We start from the raw sequence: 9659 nt of genomic DNA on the forward strand, positions 1-9659 counted from the left end.
ATGACATTTGACCTCCCGCTGTGTTTCTCTGTGGCTTGGCCCCACCCACTGCGGTGAGGCCCCGCCTCCTCGTGCGATGACACGTGCATCCGGCCGCCCGCAGGTCCCTCAGGTCAGATCTCTTGTGTTTTAACCCCCGCTCAGTTCCACTGGGGCATCGGTTCCATCTCTCCTCTTTTGGTTTCTCCTTCTAACGACTGCCTTCTTTCACTCTTTCCATGCACTCTGATGCTAGTTTAACTCACCCCACCGTAAACAAGTAAGCACCTTAAGATAATAACTGTTTCCTGTTAAAACCAATAACGCACAGTAGTTTTTAATGTCTTAAAAATGGAGTCACGTGTACGTCAAATACGAATCTAACGTGCAGAATGTGTCCATACTATAACTAACTCACCTGAAATATTAAATCACTCTTAATTAGTGTCACACCCTGTAATCCTATTTCTGTTGGATTCTAATTAAATTGCTGTTTTCTACATGCTCGATGACCTAAATGCTGATGTTTAGCAGGTGTAGATTTCAATGTTCAATCCCCACCATGTTAGTTTAGCTCGTTAGCATGCTAACACTAGCTGAGGATCATGGGAAATCTCATTAGTTATTGAAGGTATTTGCCCAGAAATATACATTTTGCACAAATTACTTACGTATTAGTAATATTTTTCTACAATTTTAAAAACCTCAGCAGTGAGCTCGGAGCGAACGTTGAGATACCAGAGATCACTTTTACTTACTCAAGATGAACAGCAGCTCATTTTTAAGCTCCACGGTCGCTATCTTCATCATTAAATTAATATAAATCCGATTTATGAAGCTTTTGAAGTTGTCCACTAGCCTTTTTTTTTGGTTAATACCTCCTTGCTACTGAAAGATGAAATATCTTGTTTAGTCTGACTGTTTCTCTAACGATGCTTGCTTCTGTCTAAACCTCCTCTTTTTTTTATTTTGTTTTGCCCTGTGCCGTCACCCCGGCTTGGCTTTACCTGGGAATTCTGGGAACCGTAGGTCCTACAGGTTAGACTCCAGTGGTTTTAATGGTTGTCATATACATGCTCTGTGTGGAAATGAAGGGCGATGCTTCAATGTGTCTCATGCAAACGGCCGTATCCTGGTGTATTGTTTAGTTTAGTTCTACATTGATCTGTTTTAATAACACGTCTCGGAGAGTTGTGTGTGTGAGAGAGAACGAGTGAAAACCAGATACGGTGGCAGTTGTGTTAGTTAACCTTTCTTCACCCCACAGGACGGGCTGGACACTCAGGACTGCTCTTAATCGCCCAAACATGCAGACAAGAACACACACACACATTTAATTCAACTGCGTTACTGAACATTTTCATTCTGAGGTTTTCTCGCCGTTTTGAGGGAACAAAAAAATTTTCTTTGGTTTTCATTAATTGTCTTTCTCCTCATATTATTATTCATATTATTTAAATAATTAAATAAACTATTTATATATATATATAATATATATTTATATATATAGAATATGTATAACATATATATATATATATATAAATAGTTTATTTAATTTAAATATGAATAATAATATTACGTGAAAACATGTATTATTTATATAATACATGTATATATATATATATATATATATAGATGTTTTACTGGTAATATTATTATTCATATTATTTAACTAATTTAAAAATATATATATATATAATACATGTTCTCAGTGGCTGCATTGTCATAAAAAAATGGGTCTGTTCAGTTTCCATTATACAGTTTAAGATAAGAAGTGAAATTATGTTGTTTTTTTCAGATTTAATCAAAATGTAGCCACGAGAACAAAATGCCTCGTTAAATTTTAATTTTTTCACAGCAGAAATACTTTAAACCAAACTGATCCTGGTGATGAGAAGTTTCCAATGGGAAGAAACGTGTATTTATAATATGATTCTGTGCCTGACCTTTGTCTTTTGGCGTCTCCGTATGAAGGTTCACCCGGCCCACAGGGTCCCCGTGGCCCCGGAGGAAGCGGCGGCGTTAAGGGAGATAAGGGGATTCCCGGCGCACCTGGACAGCCGGGCTTCCTGGGACAGAAGGGAGAAGGTGGCGTTCCCGGATTCCCAGTAAGATCATTTTGCAAAATGTTAACTTATTTAACGTACAAAAGGATTAATGTATACCTGTCTTTCTAAAAGGACTAATGTATACCTGTCTTTCTAAAAGGACTAATGTATACCTGTCTTTCTAAAGGACTAATGTATACTTGTCTTTCTAAAAGGACTAATGAATACCTGTCTTTCTAAAGGACTAATGAATACCTGTCTTTCTAAAAGGACTAATGAATACCTGTCTTTCTAAAAGGACTAATGTATACCTGTCTTTCTAAAAGGACTAATGTATACCTGTCTTTCTAAAGGACTAATGTATACTTGTCTTTCTAAAAGGACTAATGAATACCTGTCTTTCTAAAGGACTAATGAATACCTGTCTTTCTAAAAGGACTAATGAATACCTGTCTTTCTAAAGGACTAATGAATACCTGTCTTTCTAAAAGGACTAATGTATACCTGTCTTTCTAAAAGGACTAATGTATACCTGTCTTTCTAAAAGGACTAATGTATACCTGTCTTTCTAAAAGGACTAATGAATACCTGTCTTTCTAAAAGGACTAATGAATACCTGTCTTTCTAAAGGACTAATGTATACTTGTCTTTCTAAAGGACTAATGTATACTTGTCTTTCTAAAAGGATTAATGTATACCTGTCTTTCTAAAAGGACTAATGAATACCTGTCTTTCTAAAAGGACTAATGAATACCTGTCTTTCTAAAGGACTAATGTATACTTGTCTTTCTAAAAGGACTAATGAATACCTGTCTTTCTAAAGGACTAATGAATACCTGTCTTTCTAAAAGGACTAATGAATACCTGTCTTTCTAAAGGACTAATGAATACCTGTCTTTCTAAAAGGACTAATGTATACCTGTCTTTCTAAAAGGATTAATGTATACCTGTCTTTCTAAAAGGACTAATGTATACCTGTCTTTCTAAAAGGACTAATGTATACCTGTCTTTCTAAAAGGACTAATGTATACCTGTCTTTCTAAAAGGACTAATGTATACCTGTCTTTCTAAAAGGACTAATGTATACCTGTCTTTCTAAAAGGACTAATGGATACCTGTCTTTCTAAAGGACTAATGAATACCTGTCTTTCTAAAGGACTAATGAATACCTGTCTTTCTAAAAGGACTAATGGATACATGTCTTTCTAAAAGGACTAATGACTACCTGTCTTTCTAAAAGGACTAATGAATACCTGTCTTTCTAAAAGGACTAATGTATACCTGTCTTTCTAAAAAGACTAATGAATACCTGTCTTTCTAAAAGGACTAATGACTACCTGTCTTTCTAAAAGGACTAATGAATACCTGTCTTTCTAAAAGGACTAATGTATACCTGTCTTTCTAAAAAGACTAATTTATACCTGTCTTTCTAAAGGACTAATGCATACCTGTCTTTCTAAAGGACTAATCTATACCTGTCTTTCTAAAAGGACTAATGAATATCTGTCTTTCTAAAAGGACTAATGAATACCTGTCTTTCTAAAAGGACTAATGCATACCTGTCTTTCTAAAGGACTAATGTATACCTGTCTTTCTAAAAGGACTAATGCATACCTGTCTTTCTAAAGGACTAATGAATACCTGTCTTTCTAAAGGACTAATGAATACATGTCTTTCTAAAGGACTAATGTATACCTGTCTTTCTAAAAGGACTAATGAATACCTGTCTTTCTAAAAGGACTAATGGATACCTGTCTTTCTAAAGGACTAATGAATACCTGTCTTTCTAAAAGGACTAATGTATACCTGTCTTTCTAAAAGGACTAATGTATACCTGTCTTTCTAAAAGGACTAATGTATACCTGTCTTTCTAAAAGGATTAATGTATACCTGTCTTTCTAAAAGGACTAATGTATACCTGTCTTTCTAAAAGGACTAATGAATACCTGTCTTTCTAAAGGACTAATGAATACCTGTCTTTCTAAAAGGACTAATGGATACATGTCTTTCTAAAAGGACTAATGAATAACTGTCTTTCTAAAAAGACTAATGAATACCTGTCTTTCTAAAAGGACTAATGAATACCTGTCTTTCTAAAAGGACTAATGAATACCTGTCTTTCTAAAGGACTAATGAATACATGTCTTTCTAAAGGACTAATGAATACCTGTCTTTCTAAAAGGACTAATGAATACCTGTCTTTCTAAAAGGACTAATGGATACCTGTCTTTCTAAAGGACTAATGAATACCTGTCTTTCTAAAAGGACTAATGTATACCTGTCTTTCTAAAAGGACTAATGTATACCTGTCTTTCTAAAAGGACTAATGTATACCTGTCTTTCTAAAAGGATTAATGTATACCTGTCTTTCTAAAAGGACTAATGTATACCTGTCTTTCTAAAAGGACTAATGAATACCTGTCTTTCTAAAGGACTAATGAATACCTGTCTTTCTAAAAGGACTAATGGATACATGTCTTTCTAAAAGGACTAATGAATACCTGTCTTTCTAAAAAGACTAATGAATACCTGTCTTTCTAAAAGGACTAATGTATACCTGTCTTTCTAAAAGGACTAATGGATACCTGTCTTTCTAAAAGGACTAATGGATACCTGTCTTTCTAAAAGGACTAATGGATACCTGTCTTTCTAAAAGGACTAATGGATACCTGTCTTTCTAAAGGACTAATGGATACCTGTCTTTCTAAAAGGACTAATGAATATCTGTCTTTGTAACCAGGGTCCCTCTGGTATTCCCGGTGGTTCTGGTTTGAAGGGAGATATCGGTCTGCCTGGCGTTCCTGGATTCCCTGGTTAGTCTGCAATACCGTAAAATCGTTGTTCCGCTTTCCTCCTCCCGTCCAAAAAGGGTATTTTAATCTCGTTAATTCGTCGTAAGCGAAGCCCAAACATTTGTGTCGTCCGTGTTTTTTTTCCAGGACCGAAGGGAGACTCGGGACTCCCCGGCGGCAGTGGCCTTCCTGGAGATCCTGGAGATGTCGGAGCCACTGGTGCTTGAACACAGTTATTATTAAAACATTAAAATCTGCTTTTAACAGTAAGTTAACATGTCTAAATGGATCGTCAAATTAATTGTTTTCCTTCCTCACTTTTGCCCTCCAGGCCCTCCTGGTAACCCTGGTGTAGCTCCAGCTCCCTTCGTGGTGAAGGGGGAGCGAGGACTCCCTGGTCCCCAGGGCCTGCCTGGTGGTCGGGGGCTTCCTGGTTCTTCTGGGCGAGACGGACTCCTCGGTGGGTGAATAGGGGGACCCTTAGATGCTTTAATGTGATCACTGTCACTATTGCAATAATGGCAACAAGAAAAAAGAAATCGCACATTTATGGTTTAAACATTTATTTTATTTTGATGCATATTTAGCTGTCTTTAAAATTGCCTTTCATCATCTTTACGACTATGCGTCTCACTCATAATAATCTCGATGAAAGGTCCTTTTAATGTAATTCCACAATGCAGAATTTCACAATAAAACACTTGAATGAATAAATAAGACAAAAGTTAATTAAATAGAAAACAATTCTGAAAAAGCATACATTTTTTGTGATATTTAAAAAAAAAGATCAACCTTTTTTAGTTTTAAAGTAATTGCAGCAACAGGTTCGGGTCACTCATCTAACGAAGAGAACTCTGCCTTCCTGTTCTCAGGTAACCCTGGTGAACCTGGGGACTCTGGTCTGGAGGGTCCTCCGGGCTTCAGCGGCCCATCGGGTAGGAAGGGAGACAACGGACCCGCCGGTCAGCCTGGTGAGTGAAACAGGAACCAGACGAACGCGACTCAATAATCATGAATGATGAACATGAACTATCATTTTTGTAGTGGCGTAAGGCTAATTTTGCATTTCCCTTTTCTAACGCACGCCTTTCCCCCTGATCTTAGGTCAGCGGGGCTACCCTGGTCCCCCTGGTTCCGACGGTCCGCAGGGACTTCCCGGTTCTCCAGGATCCGTCTCTGCAGCCCACGGCTTCCTCATCACCCGGCACAGCCAGGGTCAGGAGGTGCCCTACTGTCCCGAGGGAACCGGCCTCATCTACGACGGCTACTCCCTGCTGTACGTGCAGGGCAACGAGAGGGCCCACGGACAGGACCTCGGTACGGGAGGGATTTCTTTTAAACGGCTATTTTCATATTTTAGAATTAAAAATGCTACACTAGAATACAAAAAACACTGCAAAACGCTGCATAGGCCAGTAGGTGGCACTACAGGCTACGTCGACGATACCTCAAATACCAGAGAAGACGATTCTGAGCGTGCTTAATTAGCTTATTTTTCGGGGGTTAACCAGGCGGCAAACCTCCGGTTCTGCCGAGAGAAGCCAATGCAGAAGAGTCCTAAAACGTGCATTCTCTCCACTGACCAGCAGGGGGGGGAGTCCTCCGAATGCAAAAAGAAGTACGATTGTATAGAAGTCTATGAGAAAATTACTTTTTATGGCCGCATTCCAAATATGGTAACTTCCTTTCATTGGTTTGCAAAAAAAACAAGTAAGCAGTAGCTTATTATTTCTTTATTCATACATACTTGATACTTAGTGCTATGGCATATATTCTCTTATAGGCTCTTCCTGTCAAGGAAGACTGGGGAATGGGTCTCCTCATGCAAAAGACATCGTAAACATGACACAAGTATCAACCGAGCTCAAGGCCTCCCTTCCTGAACACTCAAATAATTAGAAAAATACACCGTAAAGGAAGTTTTTTTCAAAAATATGACCTGAAACTTGAGCGTGAACGAGAGACCAAAACATAGAGGAATATATCAGTTTAAATAAATATCTGCACGCGTGTAGACGCAGGCTTCATTTTGTTTTTATAGCCCTCCCAATCCTATTCAATCAACATACATCTGACCGTCCTCCTCCTCCTCCTCCTCCTCTGATCCAGGCTCGGCCGGCAGCTGTCTGCGCAGGTTCAGCACCATGCCCTTCATGTTCTGCAACATCAACAACGTCTGCAACTTCGCATCCCGCAACGACTACTCCTACTGGCTGTCCACGCCGGAGCCCATGCCCATGTCCATGGCCCCCATCACCGGAGAGGGCATCAAGCCTTACATCAGCAGGTAGGGATGGAGGGAGAGAGAGGGGGGGGAGACGAGGGAAGGGAAGGTGTTTGATTTGGACCTTTCTGTGTCTAGGTGTGCGGTGTGTGAAGCTCCGGCCATGGTGATCGCGGTCCACAGTCAGACCATCCAGATTCCCACTTGCCCTTCAAACTGGGAAGCCCTGTGGATCGGATACTCCTTCATGATGGTACGCAAATACACGTTTCCCCTCTTGTTTACCCAAATCCCCCCCAAAAAACATCCTACATGCTTAAACCGGACTTTTACCCTCCTCCTCCCCAGCACACCAGTGCGGGTGCGGAGGGCTCCGGTCAGGCCCTGGCCTCCCCCGGCTCCTGCCTGGAGGAGTTCCGCAGCGCCCCCTTCATCGAGTGCCACGGCCGAGGGACTTGCAACTACTACGGCAACTCTTACAGCTTCTGGCTGGCCACCGTGGAACCATCCGAGATGTTCAGGTACGAAAAACGAGTGCCCCTCAGGGCGGTGTGAAAAGCGTTGAGAGAAGCTGGTTTATGTGAAATGATGTACGCGTGTATCCTTCCGCCCTTGCAGGAAGCCCCAGTCGGAGACTCTCAAGGCGGGTAACCTACGGACGCGCGTCAGCCGCTGCGTGGTCTGCATGAAGAGGACGTAACGGCACACGGCAACATGCCGGGGACGCACGATCAATAACAAGAGATGTTCGGATGACGGGGGGCAAGTCGAGGGGTGGGGGGTGGAGACGGAGACAGATAGGCGTAAGAGGTGGGACGCCAATGGGTGCATTGTCTTCCAGATACAAAAAACATCTTACAACTTTAAACAATGGTGCTACTGTGCAACACAGCTTAAAAAAAAAAAAGAGAAAAGAAATAAAAAAATTTAAAAAAGAAAGATTTAAATAAATCTTACATTTATTCTTTGTTTTTAAGAAGTACCTCAAACATGAAATCAGAAAAAAAATAATAATATCCGCTTTAAAAAAAGGTGCCATGATGGAAGTGCGACAACAAATAAGCGCATTTTTCCTTCTTTTCTTATTGTTTTTTCTTTCTCTTCTTAAAAAAAAAAAAAGTTTAAAAATCACTTTTGAAAATGTGATTCTGTACCATTTCTAGACAAGAAGTGCTGTTTTCTTGGGCCTTATTGATGAGGAGTGGATTACCAAATCGGCACTTTGACTTCGGAAACATCCAAGATGAGAGATGCACTGACGATGAGCTTTTCCTTAGCGAGACCGCCTTTTTTTTATTACTAGCTCTTCATTCACACGCTCTTTCTCTCTCTTTCTCCGTCATTTTTCCTGTCGTTTAACGTTACATTTTGGTGGTACTAACCCTGCTGTAGCCCCGCCTCCTAACCATAAGCCCCCAACACCTACTTCCTCTTTACCTTTTTTTTTTTTTTTTTTTTTTGTAAGTAAGAAAATGTGTATATTGTGTAAAACACCTTTTTTTTGTTCTTAGTGTAGAAGGTCCTGAATCGGTACCAGCTGTTTGTTATAAGACACATTTTCCAAGTTATTTTTTGCTCACACACACACACACACACACACACAGATACACACATTTATCAACGCTCACTGACACACATCCACTCAGATATTGTACAAAGTAAGGCTTTTATGAATGAAACAGTATTTTATATATAATAAATATATATTTGAAAAAAAAAGAAGAGGATAAAAAAAGGTATATGAACTTTATTTCGGCTGTGGTGGAGATTGTTCGCTGTTTTCAAACACAAAGGTCGGGCATTTTAACCGGAATTATAAAGCCAACTATTTGAGCGCAGACAGAGCCATGTTCCCTAAACCATAAGTCTTGTATTATATTAACGACGCCAATCGCTTCGAAACCGTTTGTACTCAATTTGTAGAATGTGGAGCTGAAATAAAAGGGGGATTTGCTTTCTAGGTAGAGTGATGATTGGGGAACGTTACAGATATTTGTGCAAAAAAAATATATATAAACAGATTTTTAATTCAATCTTGGCTCCTTGATTAGAAAAAACCCTTTGTTTTGTGTATTTTTTTAATTTTATTTTTACATTTCCAGGTGCTGGGCTTTGCTTGTAAAAGAAAAAAAAGAGAAAAGAAAAGAGGGCCTGAGGTGTTTTGGGCCCCGTTTTTGCACCCGAAACCTTTAAAATCCACTTTCGCTGGCTTGAATTTGTATCCAAAAATGTTCAATTAGCTTCTCTCACGTCAGGCGTTCAGACTCCTGACGTCCTGAAAGTCGACAACAGATGTTTTGGGGGAGGGGGAGGGGGAAGACTTTTTTTTTTTTTTTCTCCCTGTGATTTTATTGTTTTTTTTGTTTTTTTTTCAAAACTGCTTTTATTAATTCTAATTATGTCAACCTGGGGTGCGATTAAAAATGTGTATTTGTTTTCTTTTTTTGTGTTTATTTTACATGTTATGTTATCCAGAAGTTGTTATAAACTTTTAAGACTGAAATAAATACTATGTTCAAAGTGATGTCTTGTGAAAATGTGTCGATTATCACCGAGAAAGGACCCATCACACACATTTTGAGTTTTATTTTATTCCAACATTATTTCCATCATTAA

At 39.3% G+C, this 9659-nt stretch overlaps 1 protein-coding gene across 1 annotated transcript in view; it reads left to right on the plus strand.

Annotated features, from left to right (window-relative positions):
• The window catches only part of col4a5 (collagen, type IV, alpha 5 (Alport syndrome)), a 32126-nt gene extending 24122 nt beyond the window's left edge, over window positions 1-8004 (plus strand). The window contains exons 40-49 of the mRNA XM_034556741.1: window positions 1954-2087; window positions 4768-4840; window positions 4967-5038; window positions 5151-5279; window positions 5692-5790; window positions 5924-6136; window positions 6929-7106; window positions 7182-7296; window positions 7392-7564; window positions 7662-8004. Of these exons, the coding sequence (XP_034412632.1) occupies window positions 1954-2087; window positions 4768-4840; window positions 4967-5038; window positions 5151-5279; window positions 5692-5790; window positions 5924-6136; window positions 6929-7106; window positions 7182-7296; window positions 7392-7564; window positions 7662-7743 (1268 nt within the window). The 3' untranslated portion in view covers window positions 7744-8004. The remainder of the gene's footprint in view (window positions 1-1953; window positions 2088-4767; window positions 4841-4966; window positions 5039-5150; window positions 5280-5691; window positions 5791-5923; window positions 6137-6928; window positions 7107-7181; window positions 7297-7391; window positions 7565-7661) is intronic.
• The last annotated feature ends 1655 nt before the right edge of the window (window positions 8005-9659 follow it).

This window comes from Cyclopterus lumpus, chromosome 18 (assembly GCF_009769545.1).
Source record: "Cyclopterus lumpus isolate fCycLum1 chromosome 18, fCycLum1.pri, whole genome shotgun sequence".
Lineage (NCBI taxonomy): Eukaryota > Metazoa > Chordata > Actinopteri > Perciformes > Cyclopteridae > Cyclopterus > Cyclopterus lumpus.